Source organism: Anas acuta, chromosome Z (assembly GCF_963932015.1).
Source record: "Anas acuta chromosome Z, bAnaAcu1.1, whole genome shotgun sequence".
Classification (NCBI taxonomy): Eukaryota; Metazoa; Chordata; class Aves; order Anseriformes; family Anatidae; genus Anas; species Anas acuta.
The window spans coordinates 34,741,422-34,763,501 of NC_089017.1; the positions used below are offsets into that span (position 1 = coordinate 34,741,422).

At 36.7% G+C, this 22,080-nt stretch overlaps 1 protein-coding gene across 2 annotated transcripts in view; it reads left to right on the plus strand.

The window, feature by feature from the left end:
* The window catches only part of PTAR1 (protein prenyltransferase alpha subunit repeat containing 1), a 35,485-nt gene extending 14,848 nt beyond the window's left edge, over positions 1–20,637 (plus strand). For both annotated transcript variants that reach the window (XM_068666481.1, XM_068666482.1), the window contains exons 5-7: positions 2,441–2,654; positions 9,300–9,616; positions 11,032–20,637. In XM_068666481.1, the coding sequence (XP_068522582.1) occupies positions 2,441–2,654; positions 9,300–9,616; positions 11,032–11,380 (880 nt within the window). In that variant the 3' untranslated portion in view covers positions 11,381–20,637. The remainder of the gene's footprint in view (positions 1–2,440; positions 2,655–9,299; positions 9,617–11,031) is intronic.
* Positions 20,638–22,080: the final 1,443 nt, after the last annotated feature.

Sequence of the window (22,080 nt, forward strand, 5' to 3'; positions counted from 1 at the left end):
TCCTGAGAATTTTGTTTCCAATAGTAACTATTTGAGCATTGTGGGTTACTGTCCCCTAGCCCCCCCAACTTATAACTCTATTGTTTGTCTACAGACACTTTGGAAAGAGAAGAATCTATAAAAGCTAATCTCTGTAACTAAAGTTGTCTTCTTTTCCTTTGCTAGTCTTTTTTGGTTTGGTGAATATGTTTTTATCATTTCTAATTTACACAATGCCATTAAATCACCAATGCTAAATATTAAAACCTAGACCACATTTTTGAAAAATATAACTCCAGAATTACTAAAACACAGAGCTAACTATTTTAGTCATTACTGAGTGTATGTAAAATTCCTGTAGCACAGCTGAGTGAAGTATAGACACATTGCTCAATTTTGTGATAAAATTTCTTGGTATGTGTGATTTTTTCTATATATATATATTTTTTTACATTTTTATTCATCCTTTTACAGACAATTTTTAAGAGATTTGAATGGAAAACATTAGAAAGCAGTTCATAATGTTTGTATTTCACATGCCCAGTATTGGGATAACCATGAAGTTAATATCCTATGAGGGGATTCATACTCTATCAAAAACATACACAAGTTTCAGTCTTAAAGATAACATGAATTTTGGGATTAGGGTGTTGTTGGTAAATTCATCTTTTTGAGTTTAGTGGATGTGCTCAAAATTCTGGAAGTTTACATAGAATGCAATACATGGACTATTACTAGGTGTTACTCACTTTATAGGGTATTATTACCTCACTTAGTTTCTGTTATTTTCTATCTTAGTGGTATTGATTTAGCAACAACATTAATGAGTTTCTGCAGTGTTGATTTTTAATTTTGTTACCCTTCAATGGCTTTTCAGCATCTTCATTCTGACTACTCATGCTGCGTGATTGCTTTGTTTGAAGCAAAAGGATTGCATAGAAATAATGGAAGAACACCCTGCAGTTTGTCATGGTTTAGCCTTTCCTATGTGGTAACTAGCAGTAGAAAACAAATTTTAGCATGTAACTAATGTTGAGCTTGGTGCCATGCATATTGTTATATGGACCAACATACTTTTATGAAACTAGTCAGAAGTTTGACTACAAGCTAAGTTGTAAGGTTCTTAGTATTTATTTACATCTTAGAAATAATGAAAATGTCTATCTCCAACTTTAATGCAATCTTAAATTAGGAATATTTTTATTAGTGTTATAATTTGTTGTTCTTTCTTGTGTTTGCTCAGAATAAAAAGGTAGTTTCGAGAATGAGATTTTCCCATTTCTTGCATATATGGTGACTGAAGTTTAAAAAAATAGCAGATGGTAATGTTCAGATTACAATTGTTCATATTGTCTTCCAGTAGCTTAAATCTTTTTTTAAAAAATAACTAAGAAAAAGGCATGGTTTAAATAAATATCAATGAATAAGAATGTTATAAACATTCTTCAAATGAGACAAAAAGCAAACGGATTACTCTTTTTTTTTTCTGAGTATTATCTTTTTTTACAGCTGCTATTTTATGTATGATGGAACTGCAAGGGAGAATTCTCAATTTTTATTTTTTTAGCTGACACTGTCATGAAATAATTATTAATTGCTTTTGAGACTGATATGAGTCAGTACAAAATAGAAAAAATCCACTGCACAAACTGAAATATGTCCAGCTTTCCAGACCATTTCCAGACCATGTGTTCTCACTGGCATTCTCTTGACACTTGCTGCTGCACAGATATCTGCCATAATTTTCAGTTCTCTGTAGAGCCTGCAGATGTACATTTTCTGTAGCACTGAGGACACCTCTCAAAATACAATCCTCATCTAAAAATACTACAAAAGCCAGTCCAAAATAAAATTGAAAAGCAATGTGGGAGTCTGTACGTGTCTCAGAGACTTCAGATCAAATATGTATTATTTGATAGGAAAGACATTTGTTTCGGTTAAGCCCATAGTCACTGAAACATTCAGTCTTTTGCATTTTCTTTCTGCTGATGATGTACAGAAATTAATTTTGCTTGCAATGTGCAGTATTGAGAAGTGTAAAAAACGCACATGAAGCACAGTTAATATCTCTATTGAGTCACATTTTTCTGCCTAATTTTTTAAACTTTTTTAGTGCTATACAAGCCTCTGAAAGGAACTTGTGAGAAATCATGTGCAGACCTTGAATTGTTTTCCTTATTTGTTGTTTCTTTTTGTTTTCTTCCTGTATGCTGTAAGTAGCCATGGCTACTTACAAAAAGTAAGTTAACTTATATTGGAATGTGATCATAAAGTTACAGCTCTCAGTTTGGGAGCAGTTCAGATGGTTGCGTTTGCTACGTTTTCTTATTCAGCCTCTAATTACAGCATAGTTCAGATAATGGAAATCTCAGAAAAGCTTGATTGATTTATATAAATGCAAAAAATTGTTTTTCTCTAAAAATTAGTCTCTCATCATTAACACTGTACATCGTTTAACCAGACGATGGGTGCTGCAACATCTAATTCAGGAAAACTCCTTGCCCACTCTTGTGAATAAAGGAAACTTGGGAGCAGCACCTGTGGAGAGAATTCATCGACTAGTGCAGGAGGAAATGGATGTCTGCTCTGAAGCTGCTGGGAGATACCCAAGTAACTACAATGCCTGGTCCCATCGCATCTGGGTTTTACAGCATGTGGGAAAGCTGACTGTCAAGGTATACTGCAATAGTGAATAAAGTCTTAAATTTCCTTGTTTAAAAAAATATATATATTTTGCCAAGAAGATCCTCTGATATGGGTGGATAGTGTCATATTAAGTGAGTATAGACAGCTGAGCATGTTCTTAAAAAAACAGGCAAAACATTGCAATACATACTGGTTTGCATTTTTCTTGCCAGCATAGTCAAGTTATGCTCTGCAGAAGGAACAGATTTTTCCTGCCCATGTACGACATTCTGTTTGTCTGTTGGTATTTAGTGTTGGTGAACAGGTAGAGGATAGGTAGGACTACGTGAGCTAAAACAAAGAAGGAACAAAAAATGTTTCATAACACAAATCTTGAATTTCCTAATAGAATAAAAAGACAACACACGATGGATATTATTATGATAGTGTAACATGATGTCTTATTTTCCTACACTTACTCTGCTTCTCTATCAGGTCAGAGTATTGATGTATTAAGACAGCAGGAATTACAGAGAACATATAGTAGTTCTGATAGCTAGTTTCTTAACTCCAACAGCATTTTTTGGCAGCTATGCTTTTGGCATCTATCAGGCCATTCCAGCTCCAGCAGTATTGCATGGTGGTGAATATTTAATAGCACATGGTAGTATTTAAAACTTTGAGACCTATGGAAAATTGAATTAATTCAATGTGACAAGATCTAAAATTATATGGGTGGTTTTGTAATATTGTGGTTCCTAAAATGATAGGTGAATTGACTGTGAATTGTAGGCAGATACAGCGACACATCATTTGCATTTCTAACAGCACTCACAGTATTTTGCTATAAATCTGTAGCAGAAGTAAGGGTGGAATTTAGAGATGGAGGTTGAGTCTGTAGAACTCTTACTGTTAAGTCTTATGGGCCAGCTATTGCTAGCAGTGGATGTTGTTTTGCTCATTTCCTGTTGTCACCTGAGAAAAATTAAAAATAGCTGTGTCAGATCAGTAGTAGATAGCAAGTATGTGCCAGGTTCCTTGAGGGAGACAACACAGAATTACCAAGTAAGATGTGAAAAGATAGGTATGGAAAGATCAGTGATACGGGATTGGGATAGCCTGGAGGTTAGAAATTAAGGTTAAAGAAATAATAGGAAATAGGCACTTTCACGTAAATCTTTGATAGCTTTTTTTAAAGCTTGGGGGAGAAGGAGGCAAAAATTGTTAACACTATTAATTAAGACTCAGTAATTTTATGCTTTATTTGACAGTAGTTTGGGTTAAAAGATTGGGTTAAAACCTTAAATGTTTTTTTGCACCTGCTTTTTCTTAATAATCAAAATAAACTCAGGTAGTTGCATCTTGCTAGAATTCTTCTCAGAGTTGGAATTTTTGTGGTGGTTTTATTCATTGGCAGTTGTCAATGTTTTGTGTGACAAGTCACAAGTGTGCCAGTGGAGGAAAATGCTTAAATCTGTTAGATCACTCCCAACTCTATTTGCTTTGGCAGCCATCCCAGTTTCCCTATTGGTCTTCTCTTTAGCCTTGTTACTAAGGAAGTGATAGTTTTCTCTGGTTTTGTCCAACTGGCTTTCATAGCCATTGGCAAAATTTCACCAGGGCTGCTGATCATCTAAGTGGGCTTAACCCACTGGGAAAATCCCCATACTGAATCTAGGTATTTTTCATGGCAGCACTGATGCTCTCTTCAGAGACTGTACTCTTTAGATGGCCTAGCATTAGATGTTTCAGATGCAAGAAAATTAGGAAGATGTGGAACAAGAAAGATACAAAGAATCTTGAGATACAGTTTGTATCTATGTAGATTTAAAATGTAGAATTAGAAAGTGATTATTTGCAAGATGTGTCATGAGAGTGAGGAAGAAAAAAGAACAGGGTAAATGTGGATGTTACAGAATTTTACAATATAAATGTGGTTTTTTCTTGCCTGAGGTCTCATTTTACATGTATATGTTCAGCCAGTTGTGTGCTTAAGAATGATAAATTTCATTGAGATTGGGGGCTGAAACTGTGCAGAAAAAACAGCAGATAAAACAGATATTGTGGTTCTTCAGCCATTTATTTCTTGCTAGATTGCCTCAAGTTAGAGGACACTGTTTTATTTAGTTCCATATTTCTGCTGTGATGAAAACTTTGCCAGTACTATTAGGTTGTTCTTAATACAGTGGACAGAAAATAGATTCCCAGAAATATAATGTGTATGTTGTAGTATCACTGAAATAATACTTTGCAAAACCAACTTATCATTTATGAATTTATGTTGGCTAACTTTGGAGGTTTTGGGGGCTGGAGGCTGTTTGGTGTTTTTTTCTTTTTTACCTTTGTTTTTGTAAACCTAATCATTCTGCAGGCTGAAATTCAATTCAAGCTCAGGAAAAAATATATGAAATACTAGAGAGGAAAGTTTGAACCTCTTAAGACGATATTCGCACAAAATACGGATGTGTCTTTATTCTTGCACTAGACATTAAAAAATATTTTGTTTGAATATAGAAATCTGCTTGTTTTTCCTGCAGAACTTCAATCATAGTAGCAAGTTTACAGTGTATTTTAATAGTCTTCATTAATATTAATTACAGATCTTTCAAGAACAGATTGTTCCAAGCCCATCTTATCTTTCTGGTATTTTCTCCTCAGAAAAGGAGGAGAAGGCTTGACTTCAGTTTTTTCCCTTGACGGTGCAATTAGCTAATGGGGAAAAACATTTACTCCAAGCAGCTAGTAATAGACGAGTGTGTAATTAGTTGGAGAACAAGTGTAAGAGAGTAGTATCAGTACAGTCTGTTAAAATTCAAACCCATCACAGTGCATTAGTGTGCAAGGACAAAAATAGGATATTTTTTAGGAACAGTGGACAAATTTGAATTTTCTTTAGACAGAAATAATCAACGTCGTAATTAGAGGGTGGAGAGTGACTGTTCAGGTCATATAGTTAAAAATAAAAATAAAAACACACAAAATATTTTTTTCCTGTAGTCATCCCCAGTAAGGCCTTGGCTTTTCCTTAGATGACTGAAACTCCAAAAATGCCTGTCTTGTGTGTGAGAGGACGTTGGCATTTTATGCAGTGGTTGTTAGGAAGTTTTTTCCCCAGACACAGTCCCCTTTCATTTCCCCAGTGTACCAGACCAAGGAGGAAGTTTTGAGCTGCATTTTATGGTTGGTAAGCACATTAAAAAAGAAAGAAGAGGGTCAGGGAGGGTGTAAAAGGGAGTGCAAACCCAGAGGTTGAGGCAGAGGTCGGCATGTGCGTCCTGTTCTGGAGCAGGGTGCCAATTCCATTGTACTCGGCTTACCCTATAAGATAAAAGAGGTTTTCAAGAACGGAGGGGGAGGTGTTTTCATGTTATTTCCACAGAGCGGCAAAGGACTTGCTCTGTTTGGTGTTGAAATAGAGAAAATTAAGTTGTTAAGAAAAATTCCCAGCTAAAATTAATCTGGGAGGAAAAACATAACAAAACAAAACACCTTCAGTTGTTTGAAGGATCTTCCACTGTTACTCTGATGTTCCTGGAAGAGACACCCTTAGTTTTGTTGTAGATCTCAAGAGGTTTAATAGAGCTCTTCAGTCTTGCTTTTTCTGAACAAGATTTTCTCTTTCAGATAAGGAATGATGCTAGGAATCATTTTGTTTACTCTGCATTATTTGAGGAAATAAAATATCCAATTATAATGTTCCCCTGTATCTTTGTAGCTCATGAACGTGTCAGTTAAATTAATCAGATTAACCTGAGATATAAACTCTTCATAATGTGCCTCGTATCAGTTGCAGCTGAATAAAGGCTGGTCTGATTTTTCTGATTTCACTATTAAACCTTATGTTGTTTTTAATAGGATATTAAATTTTTAATGTTCAGGAATTTAAATCAGTTAAGTTCAGTTCAGCTGAACAGAGAGAAATTAATCAAGTTTAAAGTGGAGAACTGGGAATGGGGACCATTAACCCCATTGAGAATTCCAAGCCTGGAATAGAATCCAAGCCTTTATGAATCAGAATATCCCAAGTTGGAAGGGGCCCAAGAGGATCCAACTCCTGGCCTCACACAGGACCACCCAAAACTCAGACCATGTGTCTGAGAGCATTAGCCAAAGGCTTCTTGAACTCCAGCAGGCCGAGTGCCATGACCACTGCCCTGGGGAGCCTGTCCCAGTGCCTGACCACCTCTGTGTGCAGACCCTTTCCCTAACCCCCATCCTGACCCTCCCCTGTCCCAGCTCCATGCCGTCCCCTCGGGTCCTGTCGCTGTCCCCAGAGAGCAGAGCTCAGCGCCTGCCCCTCCGCTCCCCTCGTGAGGGAGCTGCAGGCTGCCATGAGGCCTCCCCTCAGCCTGCTCTGCTCGGGGCTGGACAAACCAAGGGGCCTCAGCTGCTCCTCATACGTCTTCCCCTCCAGACCCTTCACCATGATTGTAGCACTCCATTGGAGGCTCTCTGGTAGTTTTATGTCCTCCTCGTACTGTGGCACCCCTAACTGCAGACAGATCAAGGTGGGGCTGCAGCAGCGCAGAGCAGAGCAGGACAATGCCTTCCCTTGACCAGCTGGCAGTGCTGTGCCTCATGTTCCCCAGGTACAGAGTTGGCCTTTTTGGCTGCCAGTATTTGATATACTTACTTTGATAGTATGTATTTGAGCCCTATATGCTAGTCATTTATGAAAACACTGAAGAGAACTGGCCCCAGAATGGAGCCCTGGGGAACCCTACTAGTGCCTGTCAGACAGCCTGATGTAGCCCCATGCACTACAACCCTTTCAGCCCAACTCGTTGGCCAGTTGTTCACCCATCTTACTACCTTCTTGTCTCGTTGTATGCTAGACATTTAGTCCTGAATCCTATTGTGAGAAACAGGACTGAAATCTTTGCTGAAATCCAAAAGACTACATTTTGTGACTTCCCGTGCTCAACTAGGTGGGTAACCTTGTCATACAAGGAAATTGCGTTAATTAAACAGGACTTTCCCCTCATAAGCCCATGTTGGGTTTACTGTGCTACAATGACTGCATTGTCTTTGAAGTGTTTTTCAGTAACTCCCAGAATAATTTTCTCCATTGTTTTACCAGGCATTGAAGTGAGATTGACATCCCTGGTAATTATCAGGGTTTTCTTCCTTGCCTTTCTCAGTGGACTTTGAGGGGACTGGGACCTCTCCAGATTCTCAAGACTATTAAAAAACAATCAACAGAGGTCTCATGAAAACACCCACCATCTCTCTGAGTACCCTGGGATGAATCCCTTTGGGTCCCATAGAGTTATATGCATCCATGTGGAGCAGCAAATCCCAGACAAGTTGGGGTTGGCTGGAAGTGTATCATTAACACAGGTGTGATCCTCCTGTGTGGGGTTCTGGGTATCTCAGGGCCCATCACTGGTGTTGAAGACAGAGATAAAGAAGGCATTAAATGTCTCTGCTTTGCTTATGTCTCTATTTGTGAGGTTACCATCCTCATCAAGGAATGGACCTTATCAACGCTATTATTTAAAAGTGCATTTCAGTCTGCTGATTTATACGGTGCTGCTGGTCTGTCTTTTCCAGACCTACCTCAGGTAGAAGGTGCTTTTTGCATTGTTTGTGTTTGCTCTCTTGACTTTTAGAGTAGGTGCACCATAAAAGAGGTGTATTGCTAGTTTTGTGTATATCTTTTGTTTTATTTCTGGGAGGCTGTGCCTCTTGTGCTGCATGAGGAAAAAGACAGACTTGTGCCTATGCAACTTGCTTTGCATCAGTCAGCCCTTTCAAATGGGGGAAGTATCTTAGAAAGAGGGTTTAAGGCTCTAAAACCAGTAAGGTTTTATACAGTTCTTCAGAAATAAATGAAAAAGGTACAGCTTTATAGTTCTTTGAGAGTTTAAATTCCAGAGAGGGAGCAATGCATGGCCGTAGACATTTCTTCTAATAAAAGGAAATAAAGTGAAAGAAGCTTTGTCCAGTAGCCAAACTCACCTACCTAGAAATGAAAAAAAGTCCACAAATTAAAATTCTTAGGTGTCAGCTATGTTATATGAACAATTGCAATCATTAATTTAAGTTCTTTTGAAAGCCTTTCTGTGACTTCACCAATTAGCTGTTAAGTCAAGCATCTCAATTATAGACAAATAGTCTTCTATTCCGTAAGCCCTAAGATTTAGAGTATGTTACTGATCAGCATTCTGTTTTGAAAAATTGAAGTGTACTTTGAATCTTTTTTCCTTTTTTAATCTCAAATACCCATCATTTACTAGGCAAAAATTAAAATGATTCTAATGAATAACATCAATGTAGTTTGATGTACCCTCTACCTAGTATTTATTCCTAGCCATTTTGAGGTTTTAAGAACTACTTATTTCTTGTCATAAGTGTTTTGTTGTTGTTTGTTTCTTTGTTTTCCTGATCCTGTGGATTGCTGTGACACCTACCTTTTCAGAGTTTGGAATAAGTATAATTTCTTTAGGGGAATACCTGTCAGCACACAATGGAAAAGGTTCTTATGGTTATTTTCATTTTTCTGTGTTTGTTCTTAAACTAAACATTTTTATGTGTTTGTTCTTAAACTAAACACATTTTTCTGTGTTTGTTCGTAAACCACACTGACATAATCTATGAAAGCACTAGAAGAGAGGGTTGCCCTCAACACAGAAGCAATAGTGGTAAATTCCTCTTTTATACTGGTTTATGACTGTTGCTGCTTTTTGTTTCAGATTCTCCTTGATGAACTTGCTTCCACTAAATATTGGGTATCCATGCATGTCTCAGACCACAGCGGATTTCATTATCGCCAGTTCTTACTCAAATCCTTGATAAGCAGGACTGTGAATGATGATAATACACTGGTACGAAATCAAATGGTAAATGAGCAAAACCCTAGTCTTCAAAAGGAGGAAGAAGGTGAAGGGGCAGAAGCTGCCTGTGCGGAGGAGCAGAGCGTGGATGTCCCCCACTATTTAGAGGAAGAGTTGGATCTCTGCACTGATCTGATCGACGCTTACCCAGGGCATGAAACCTTGTGGTGTCATAGGTAAGAGGACTTTGTCAAAAGAGTGTCTTTCTGATTGTTGGATTGTTCTTTGCCTGATATTTCCAGACAAGTAGTTTTTCTGATTTTAAAAGGTACTACTCAATGGAAGATTTCTAAGCTACCATGTCTTGAGCCTTTGGAAAACATTCAGGAGAATAATCAGAGCTCTTGAATGGAAAATTTTATTGGGTTAAATTTCTTGTTGGCTTAAGCGCTGCCTGTCTGTATAGTTTGTGTAAGAGATGCAAGATGCTATTAATTGGTCTTATTGCACACAAAATGCATAAAGGGCAAAAGATGTAGCAATAGATAGGCTGAAGGATCATCTACAGAAACCGTCTGCTTTGCTAGCTGCATGTATATGCCTAACAAGGTAAGAGCAGGTTTGCCAAAGTGACACTGAGACTTTTTTTTTAATATGCTAAGCAAAATGAATGAATATATATGATTTTAGTTTTTATCTGCACTGTGTTACCTGGCAGGCCTGGCTCACTTGGAAAGCACAGTGGCAAAACACCACTATTTGTATGTGTGCTGTTACAGTAATGAGAACTGAAGATATATATGCTGTATGAGTTGATCTGATACCCTTCCTAAGTACAAAATCCCTTATTAAAATACAAGATCAGATGTTTACGGGATTGTATTCCTTCTGTTTAGTAATCACAGAAGATCATTTGTGGGGTTTGAGGGAGACCAGCTGTTACATACATGCAAATATATGTATACATCAGTTGCTTTCTGTAGTTAAATTTCTGCTGTTTTCTTCAAAAAGTCTTCTCTAGGCTGAACAGAGAGGCTGTGCTGGGGACTTCCAGTTCCTAGAAATGGAAATTTCTACAGTTTGATAAAGAGTTAGGCTCTGTAACAGTGAGATCAGACAAGATATGAGAATCCGTACATGAAGCATGATGTCTGTGAAGTTCCTAGATTAAAATAATTCTGGAGATACAGAAGCTGTCTTTTTGTTCAACTTTGGCACAGCTACAACACAGGCATGTGTCCCTTTCCATTGTCTGTGCTCTTTATCTTCATCCCTGCATAAAGTAACCTAATGCACCATGCCTCGGGTGAACTTGTTTTGTACAGTCTGACCGTGACAGCAGATTTTGTGCAGTGACACCTATTTGCAAGGGAAAGAGGTGAACTTTACATGTTCTTTGACGGTGCATGAGGAATGACTTGCTGTGTGGTAATGCAAATTTTATTACTGAGATAGGCATAGCAAAGTACAATGGCTCCTTTACAGTCATTCAGCTTGAGGTTATCACAATCTTTCTGCTTTCAATAAGCAGCTGTCCTGCGTGTTTGTGGAAAAATGTGGTGGGGTGGCAAATAACGCAAATAAAGAGCAAGAGCGTGTTGTTTTCAGTGTATGACTTTTTTTTTCCTTTTTTCTTTCTTTTCCTCTGAAGAAGGCGTGTGTTCTACCTTCAGCACCACCTAGGCAACAGACTTCCTCTTCTGAGTGCGGTTGTGTCATCCGTGGACAGCAGTGATGAAGCTTTTCATAATTCACACCCCTGTCCTGCTACACGTCACACGGCACAAGCTATGGATGTTGATGGTTTGAGTGAATCCATCTGCAAACAAGGTTATACTCAAGAAAAAAAACGGCTGAAGCGTGCTCCTTTGCAGGACTCTTTTGGGCCAGAAACAGAATACCGGTTCATTGATAAAGTTTTATCAACTTGCAGAGATGCGGACCAAGCCAGGTTTGCTACTGCTTATAGGAAATGGCTAGTTACTTTTTTAGGTCAGTGAAGGAAGTGTTTGAAGCCTTCAGGGTTGTTCTTTTAGTGCAATATTCTCTTTTCAGACACAAACGCATGTCTTCATTGCAAATGTTAGCTAACCATGTGTTTCTCACTCTCTTAATGGTCAGTCCTAAAATTGATACTCAGAGTAGAAGTTTGTCACTTTATTTATTAAGAACTGGCATACCTTTTTACTAAGCAAATACAGTTTGTCATTCTTTAACCTTTTAAGAAGTCACTCTTTTTCTATCTGTGTGCCAGCTTCCTACCATGCCATTGTCTTATGTTTTAACTTCTGCATTAAGGTGGACTCTGAATCATGTGGCTTTTAAGAAAACAAAAAAAAAAAGTACGTTTTTGAAACAGAGTGTCTGGAAAAAGAATAGGAGGATTTGTCGGTACCAGCTTAACCTGTTTCCAGGTTTTTCCTCTTTACTATACTGGATCGTGCTAAAAATGTATTGGATTCAGACTATATTTAGTGAGGGCTATTACATTTGTATTAGCTACCCTTAGCAGAACACCAGACTGCAGTGTTTCTTCCTTGAGGAAGTAATGGTGTTGGAGTCATACCTTTTATTATTGTAACTTTTTTCCCCTATTAGTTGTCACATGAGTTTGACAAGAAAGTATATGAAATTGGAATTCTGAAAAGCAGATGCATCACAAGCACACACACACTTACAGTCTGAGCTATATTTGGAAATATTTTTCATAGAGCAGACTTATTTACCTTCATATCCTACTTTGTATTTATTTATTTATTTTACCTCAACAATCCATAATTAATGACACTTGATAAACATTTCTGAATGTATTACGTACACTACAGAATATCAGCCCGCCAAGTCACAAAGTGGTAACTTGTAGTTAACCAACACCACACAAATCCAGAAGATGGTGGACTAAAAAGTATTTCTGCTGACTGGTTGTTGAGACTATACAATTCAAAAAAAAAAAAAAAAAAAAGGAGAAGACAGCTGGAAGAGACAGCTGTCTCTTCACTTCTTGTTCTTCTGCAGGGCTTCTGTGGTTTGTTTTGTTTCTGTTTTTTTTTTATTGTTCTTTTTTTTTTTTCTTTGGAACCCTCTTTCGTTGCACTTCTCCAACCATAGGACCTCTGTTTACATAACTATAAATTTTAAGGGGATTTGATATACATTTCTGTTCTGGTGGAATTAAACATGAATGGTTTGTTTTGTTGTTTCTTTAGGAGTTGTCTATATAAGGGATTTTTAAGGGGAGAAATATTGTACAACTGTAGAGGTTTGTACAATGGCAACATTGTCTCTGTTCCAAACAGAGAACATTGTCTGAGGGGATTAGATTTTCAAGCTAGAGTCTTCGCCAAAATTGCTGTATATTTCTCCTGCCCAAAGTGCCTCCTGCCTACAGTAGGTTTCAAGCTGCTGTCTCTGTTGGGCAGAGAGAGAGAGCAAGAACAAGGGACTGAAAGACAGGTAGCCTGCTCAAAAAAGTTATAACCTGAAAAGAAAAAAGTGGTACTTGAGTTGTGGAATTCAAACAGTCCTAAATAATTTGGTGGATAGAGGTTACCCATGCATTTCAGAATGAAAATTGACCTCCTCTGGTCTTATAGAGGATGTTCATAATCCATTTCAGCCACAAAGTAGCAGAGACATTTCTGAGTATGTGCTTTTCTGTTTGTAGTACCTAGATACGTCTGACTTAGGCTTGAGGATCTGCATGGCAAAGCTTTGTCTCTGTGAGCATCTATACCTTTTTCTGTAAAGGTAGGGAGATATTACATGGCAGTTTGTTTTGATGTGATCTGAGATGCCATCTTGGTTGATGGTTTTAGTTACAGAATAATGTAGCCGATGTGTGGAAGAGGTGTGGGAATGGCTTGAGAGGATTATTTGGTCATAAGATGTTTTCTGTGTGACCACTGCAAAATTGGTACGTTCAGGTACAAACTAGAGTCAACCCAACTCTAGCAAGTTACACCCATCCCAGAAGATGTGATGTGTTTTGTGTATGAAAGATACACTAATCACGTGCAGTAGCCTGGGTCAGCTTGATTACAGATATCCCATTAACGACTAGTAGGAACCTGGTAAGTGTGACATCAGCTGGCAGTCTATTAAGGACCTTATTTGTGGTCCTTTGTTAGTTAGACAGTAACTTAGTTGTGTTTTCTTTGTTTACCTTTGCAAAAATTACCTCCTCATAAGAAGAACAGAAGCAGACAGAAGACTGAGAAGTGGGAGCAGGATAGGAAATGTTTCTTAAATTGTGGGAGGGAAGAAATGCTCCCTTCTTGCACTGGAGTGATTGAGGCTTTTAGAGGAACTTGCAAGATTTACGCCAGACCCTGACTTGAAACCCATAGGATATTTCTTCCAGACTGTAATCTGGAGTCTTACTTGGCTTTCTTGGAGCTAAATCATGGTTGTACTGTGCTATTGAATTTGACAATCTTCCTGACATAAACACTTAAGATCAAACAACTGCCCTCAAATGCATGAGTGCAGTTCCTATTTTTGTCAGCAGGAGTTATGCATGCTTGTATGAAGACAAGATTTGGTCCTACATAGCTGAATAGAGTTTCATTGTGCTTTTGTGCTTGGAAGATGTTCTGAGAGCTCTGATAAGAGATGGTGCTGATATTTTTATTACTTGCACAGGACACTGGTGACTGTAGAATGAATCCAAAGAGTGAATTTTTAAAGCCTATACCTGATAGAAAAATTCCCTTTTTTTTTTTTTTTAATCCAATGAGAATTGCTGCTTTTAGAAATGTTTTCAGAATAGACTGCCACATAGAAAAGTAAACAATGGAAATGAATTTGATTGAAACAAGTCATGTTTTCCATCTGGAAAGACACGTAAACAGTAAGCTGACAAAAATAAAAAAGGCTTTAATTTTTTTTTCACTGTAACAATGTAATTTATAGGGACGAATAAAATAGATAACTAAATTATTTCTTGTTGTCAGTATCTTGAAGCCTCTTACATGAAATGAATGGAGAGATACTTCCAGCAAATTGTATTAAATTCACAATGGTACGATGTTCTGGAACTATGATCTTTGGTACACACTTATTTTGCCATTCAATATTAGTTCAGAGTCCCATTTGGGTATGACTTGCAGCAAGAAAAGTAGCTCCAGGGCATTGGCAGTTAACATGGATAGAGGTTACTGTGTAAAGATACTTCAGGCATTTTAGTCTCTTTGTATTTCAGAGGTCAGAGCATTTTAATATCAATCTTCTCTATTTCATGGAGAAACTGTCCAACAGAAACTGCAGAATACAAGGCTCTAACTCTCTGTAAGTTCCCTCAGCTACAAAATCAAACCTTGTACATCTTTAAACATCTTCATATAGAATTCAGCATCTTTACTGAAATTACCTTCCACTGTAGTAGGTCACTTGCATTGATGCACGTTCTTTTTGTTCACTGGATTAATCCTTGTAGAAATGTATTTGTGCTAGAAATAAAGGGTTTTGAGGAACAAATGTAATTTGAAACTGCAGAAGTTAGAATGGAAGGAATCACGGTTTTAATGGGTTGAATTTGCTGCTGCTACATACATTAACTATTATTTCACTGGCATTTGGTATCTTGTGTGTTACAGTCACTGGAGCAACATGTGCAGCATTAAAAATAGCTACAATAAACCTGTATAATGTTAATGTTGGAGCACACCACTATAGCTGCTCTGATTAATATTTGTTAATCTAGTTAAACCTGCATATTAGTGTTTTGTTGACTTCTTACATTCTTTATACAATCAAATCCTTGTGTCATTTAAATATGGGGAAAAGTAAATAGTTTACACAGTTTAATTAACTTATATAGATCTTATTTTAAGACAAATAAGCAAAGTAATAATATGATAAGAAAGCTTAGAATCTGTTCTACAATCAAAATTTCTAGCATTTCTAGTTTTGTGCTAGTCCTACTTCACTAGAATATGTAGCTAGTCTTTATGGATAGGATTAAATTTTTTACTAAGTAGATAATTAATTTTTAAGCAGTATTGTCTAATATTGATGAGCAGAAACAAAGGTTCTTGGAGAAGCTTGTCAGTCTAGCCAGACTTGGCAAGCATACTTTTTCAGAATAACATATAATACAATGAACAAAATGTGACTACCACAGAATAATTTAAGCAGTGAGTCTTCAGAGATTTGATGGACTGAATTTTTGGACAAAGCTTTTTGCTTTGTTTTGCCTTCAGTGAGGGAGTAATGATCCTTAGATTTTGTTTGTACTCAGTAGGAAGTGAACCTTTGCACTCTAGTGTAGGGACAAAAAAAAAACCACGACTGTTGGGTTGTATGTTCTAGAGCAATTATGGAAATCAAGCAGTGAAATGAAATGTAGATGTGGCTTTTAAATGTATGTTTGTCTTGTATTCATTTGGGGATAAGAGTTCTTTACAATTGGAACTTGCTATATTTTAATGTTAGATATAAGAGAGGATAAATCAGCTATTCTCAAATGCACTTAACACTCAAGTTAGTTTCAAAGGAAGGTCAGTGTCCCTGTCTAAGAAAATTTTCCTTCTTTTTTGCCATGTGTTCAGAGGTATGTTTCCTTCAGAACAACTTGTCTATTCTTCCAACCAGCAAAAGAAGAATGTAGCAAAGCATTGGTGAGGTGGCCTCATTTCATGTTTAGATAACTCTGTCTACCTCCCAAAAAGTGCTCTGATTAATGTCCTTAAGGGGAGTTCATCAGGCTCAGTTTTTTCAGAAACCTCATGCCAGACCTAAATCCTCTTTTAGAGGTGAAAAGCTTTATCTATGAAGCCATCTAGTTTCCCCAGAACAGTTTAAGGGTGTGTGGGGAGGGGTGATGAAGGAAAAATATATACATATATATGTGGTGGTAGATGCTTCAGGTAGTAGTTAAATTTGGGAAAACTAGAATTAACATAAACTTTCATTAATCTTTTCCTCTGAAAAAGCGACGTATTGCTAAAAAAAATATATATATAATAATATATGGAGGAAATGTGTGCTTCCAAGAAATTTCTTGTAGACAGTTTATGCTTTTCAAGTATAAACCTGACACTTTCTAGTGGCTTTTACTTAGTGTGTAATGTTACTTCTCAGGGCATAGTCATAGTGAATTAGGGTACATTTTTACAGTTTATAATTATTGATTTAAAAATAAAACCTAAATGCTAAACATGTAGTAGCTGGCTTTTAACATTTTTTGTCTAGTGTAGTGTTTTATATCTACCCACACACTAATACTGTACCTTACCATCTCATCTACATCATATTTTTATTCTTAAATTATCTATCTTAAATTACTGGTATAGTCTTGCAGGAAGCTCCTGGGAGTTGCTGTGTTTCTTCTCTAAGTTCCCTAGTACAATTCAGTAGGCTATTCAGTGTACAGCTGAGTATCTCACGTGGGCATAGCTGTAATGATGGTGAGCTTCTTACTCTGTATCTGTGTTGGCATGCTACGTATCTCAGATTTTTTTATTTTTATTTTTAAACTCGTTAGGAGACAATATTAGAATTAACAATGCTTTCAGTTGTTGATGGCTGGCATATGTTTATTGATGATGTAAATACCCAAAGGTTGGACTAGGTGATCTTCCAACCTAAATGATTCTGTGATTCTATCCTGAAGAGCAGAACTCTTACCTGAAGTCTAGTTTATTAAGCATCTTTTCCTGCACCATCTCAAACCTGCTGCTAATCCTTCTATATAGGTGGAGGCGGGGAAGAGCCCACAGCAAAAGGGAGGCGTGTATTTTGTTCACAGGACGTGTTCTGATTAGAATAAAATTGTGGTGAAACAAAGAGATTTTCTTGGATGAGGCATTCCTGTATGTTCCTTTTGGAACTGGTATGTCACTAATACATTAGGATTCCCTGAACAAATGGCTGTGTAGAATGAATAGATAAGTTCGGTATGTGTTGTTGTTCTTGTTTGTTTTAAGCAGAGTATAGATTACGTTCTTACCTGTTGAAAAGTCACATAAATGATTCAAGGTACCAAAACTTGTGTTTGGTGTTTGTTTTTTTTTTTTATAAGACAAAATATGTTTATACCTACTATGTTAATTCCCTTTTGTTCCAGTTCTTTTTTGAAGTGTCGACATTTAAAACTGGGTAGCTATCTTGTAAAACGTGCTTGGGAATGTATTGTTTAACTTCATGTAATAAAAAATAGTGGATGTCTTAAATGGTTTTAAGTAGCGTTAGGATTCACGATAGTGATAGCACTATGATATTTAAGTATGCCATTAAACACTAATTTTGTAGCACTCTCATGTCCATCAAAATACTATTCTACAAAGGGCAAAATGTTTATTTTATCAAGATATGTGAAAAAGTATTTAATTCTCACAGCTTTCATATTAGGACAAACAGTTGTTTTTAAACACTATTTTGCAATATTTTTCTATAAAAAATTCTCAGATGCACATTTGTGACCATTGTAATTTTTTGATTTCCAATGTTGATAAATTAGATAAATATTAAGTTTTGTAGCAGAAAGAATAAGAGAACAGTAAAACACTGGAAAGTGATCCAATAAATGAACAGTGTTCTACAGGATAATGATTATAAAGCATTAAGTTCATTTTTCACTGGTCTTGCTTAGTTATAAAATGAATTTTTTTCAGGGATTATTTTTTTTCATTAGTAGAGATATGTGAACAAATTATTGATATTTATTCTCCCACAGTAAGCATATGTATATGTACAGGTGGATGAATGGCAGCAGAGCCGTGTTCATGTAACATCCTGTAAAAAAAAAAAAAAAAAAAAAATGCAAAATCTCCCACATAGGACTATTTTTATGTAATGCTGATGATCTGTGGGTAGAACTCTTCCATGGAAGACCTGTCTTCCATGGTCTCTGGTCTAGAGAGATAATTGCCAGTGTCAAGGTTTTCTGAAAGCAGCAAGATCTCTTTCTTCCCCTCTGTGTCTTCATCTTCTTTCCTTTCATGATCTTGGTCTGTGTGCATCCACAGACCAAATCATTGTTACAAGTGCTTATAGCTCGTGTTTGAGACAGTGAAAGAACTGGCAAGGTTCTGCAGACTGGCAGGACTGGGGGGTGGGTGTTCAGTTGGTGTCCTACTTGCCAGATAGCTTACAAGAGTGCCCCAGAAGGAAAAAGGCACATTTTTGATGAACTACTTCAGCATCAGAGGAGACTAGAAAGAGGATGTGAGACACAGGCTGGCAACTGAAATTGATATTTGAATTACAGACATCAAATGGTTCTTTTGGTACGTTACTTTCAGTGTTTTCTCGTATTGTCCGTATGATAAAAAAAAAAAAGAATTTTTGATGTGACTTTTTTTTAAGTTACTCATCATTTTGAATGCCTTCTGGTTTTGAACTACTGGATTTAAAATCTCTCTCTTACAGGGCTTTTATTTTTATTTTTTGCAAAATGCTATCACCTTTACTCTTTTCTCCTAGACAATACTATTCACTCCGAATGTTCTAAAATGAGCACCTGAAATCACAAGGCATTATTGAAAATACTGCTTGTCATTTTTAATTCAAAATTTACTGCAGGGGCATTTTCTGCTCATACATGTTTCTTTCAGGTTATCTTATTGCTGGGGTGGGAAGGCAGAAGGGGTTTATAGGAAGCCCTGAGCAGATATGTATAATTTTGGTTCACTTAATTTGGGGTTTCATTAGATCAGAAGGCTTAGTATGAGCAAGTAATAAAACCTACAGAGTCTTTTCACAGAAACAATTTGCAGGATGTGGCAGTTTGCTACCAGTCTGCGTGCTTAATTTTAGAACAGAACAGAACAGAGCAGTTCAGTTAGGAGGGACCTGCAAAGATCACCAAGTCCAGCTGCCCAAGCACTTCAGGGCTAACCAAAAGTTAGAGTACATTAATGAGGGCATTGTCCAAATGCCTCTTGAACGCTATGGGAGAATCAGCCACCTCTCCAGGAAGCCTGTTTCAGTGTTTCACCACCCTTGCGGTAAAGAAATTTTTCCTTGTGTCCAGACTGATCCTCCCCTGGCACAGCTTTGTGCTGTTCCTGTGCATCCAGTCATTGGTTACGAGGTAGAAGAGATCATTTTTACTTCTGTTAAAGCAAGTGACAAAATTCCCTCTTGAATTCACTGGGAAAGAATCAGGCCATGCTGCAGAGAGGGCATCAGTCATTGCATGGTGGCTTTGTGTGATGGGTTGTAAGTGATTTCAGATGGTCATATTCATGACCTCACGAATAACAGTTGTTAGGGTAATGTATATTCATTAGTGCTGTGGTTGAGGAAAAACTGTTCAGGTTCTGGAGTGCTACTGGTTTAAAAGGGCAGCTAGAGACTAATATGGGTACTACCCAAGTATCAAGAGCTAGGAAAACTTTTTTGTTTTTGTGATTGAGAAAAGTCTCGTACTTTGTACCTGTGTGCTAACGGGGTAACACATAACAAGTTCTAGGAGGTACTGCATATCAAGGTACTATAGGTCAGTTGACTGAGTATGCAAAATTCTTAGGGACAAATGGTAAGCTTTTAGGTGACCCGTAATAATTGGTGTAACGTTGAAGGGAGAAAGTCTTAATAAATAGTGAAAGGCTTAAGTTTTACTGTTCTCAAAGCTTGCTGTACATGTTCATGGTGCAACAGTAAACTGCACGTTTGTCACACTGTCATCTCACAGATGCTTATAATTGGGTAACAACTTTACTTTTTAAAATGCATCTACTCAATGTTGATTTGAAATGTTCTAGAATTATTTGTTGTTATCTAGTACTAGATCTTTTTCTCTTTTTAATCCTTCTCCAGTGGAACCTAGCCAGATACAGATTTTCATCATTATAAACCTAGCTTTGCTGTAAAGGGAAGTTGAAATTTTGCCATATAAAATGTTCAGATCTCTGGTGTCTACTTAGAAACATAGGAGGACATCCTAACATCGCTTTCCAGTTGTGCACACTTGAGTTTTACCTTGTTTATCTTGAATATTTTCTATTGCATGTTAATTCTATTTTTACATATTCTAGTAGTACAAAATATATTTTAAAAAAAAAGAACTTCCCTAGAGCCCTAACCATTCTATGCAGATGTCTTCCAAAATTTACAGGTACAATTTTAGTGGTGATGGTGATAAATGGATTTTTTTTTCACTTATTTATCAGCAGACTTGTTTTTATATGTATTAGTGATAGAATGTACTAAGCACAGCTGTAAGTTATTGTATTTCTGTAGAAAATGGAAAATAGTGTAAAATTGTTTTTGTTACATGTTGGCAGTTTTTAAATAAAGTTTTCATCTCCTAAAACCTCTGTTTTCTGTGACAGTGTATTTACCCTGGAGTAGAATATCATTGTTAACAGATACCCTTCCTACATATTGCTTATCTCTTTTTGATGATAAGCTTCTTTTAACAGGAATCACACCATCTTCCATGAATTTATGTGATGTCAGCAGATTTAATTTATTGTCTATTTGAGCATCAATGAGTAAGGCTTTTTCAGTTGCATTCTTACATATTTTGTTTGAGCCTAGTTTATGAAAGGATGATGCACAGTAGTAATACGTGTTAAGAAAGTTGATTTTGACAGTAGACATCTGGCTAAACTGTTTAGAGTCCAAGAACCTGGGCAGCTGAATGAAGTTCATGTCACTGTAACAACATCTTCAAGTTTCAGCATGCTGTTTAGTGAAGTGCTTCCCCTTTTTAAATGCTTTTATAATTGAATGGAATATATTTCAGAGAGCTTAAAATCTTGAAACTAGGTATCTGCCTTTTTACGATCAAAAAATACACTTTGCTTCTTTCAGATTCAAGATAGGTGTAATATAGAGCTGCATTACTTTGATCCCAGTTGATTGCCTTTAGAACGTAAAATTTGCTGCACAAATTTTATGCAACTACCTGATGAAGAGAACGCGGATGACCCCTAATCTGATCTGGTTGAAAAGGTGCTTGAGGGTACACTCATTATTTTTGTAAACTTTCTAATGATGTACATATATGTGCATTAAGATGGTATCAGTTTTTAGATCTGCAGTTATGCTCCTCAGATAGCATGCTACTTTTGTATAGCTTTAAGCTTTCATTTATCAAAAAATGGTATTTTTTCATATCAAAATTGTCTTTGTGTTAAAATGTCTTTCATAGACTTCAGTTAATGCTGCTGTAAATTTGTTTTCATTCTTTGTGTATCAGGGCAATCAATAGCTCTCTAAATAGCTTTCATTTCAGGCTATTATCCAAATAAGTGACATTCATGCTGTGTAAATTCATTATTATTACCAGAATGTTGTGGGGTTTACTTTTTTTTTTCTTTTTTTCTCCTCTCTCTATTTTATTTTTTTAATCTATGACATGGCTATTAGGTTATTTCAATATAACAGCTTATGTGAAAGATTCTTTAAATATGGTTAGACAACTGTATATTTTACATTTTTTAGAGGGCATGACTGGAATTCAATGTCCCAAAATTGTTAAATTTACTTAGATGTTTCGTGGGTTGTCTCGTAATCCTGATACTGTGTTCATCAGATGCATGTGCAAGGAATGAATTACTGACATGTGAAAAGAATTGAAAAATGTAATGTGTTTGCATCATCATCTCTTTTACTTGCACTCTATAATATTTGTTGTTGTTATTCTCTGATGTAGGGCTTCAAATCTTCCACGATTTTCCAATTGTAATAAATGTAAATGCTACCCAGCTACTCATAAGCATACAGAACCCTTTAGAACTCACTTGATTTG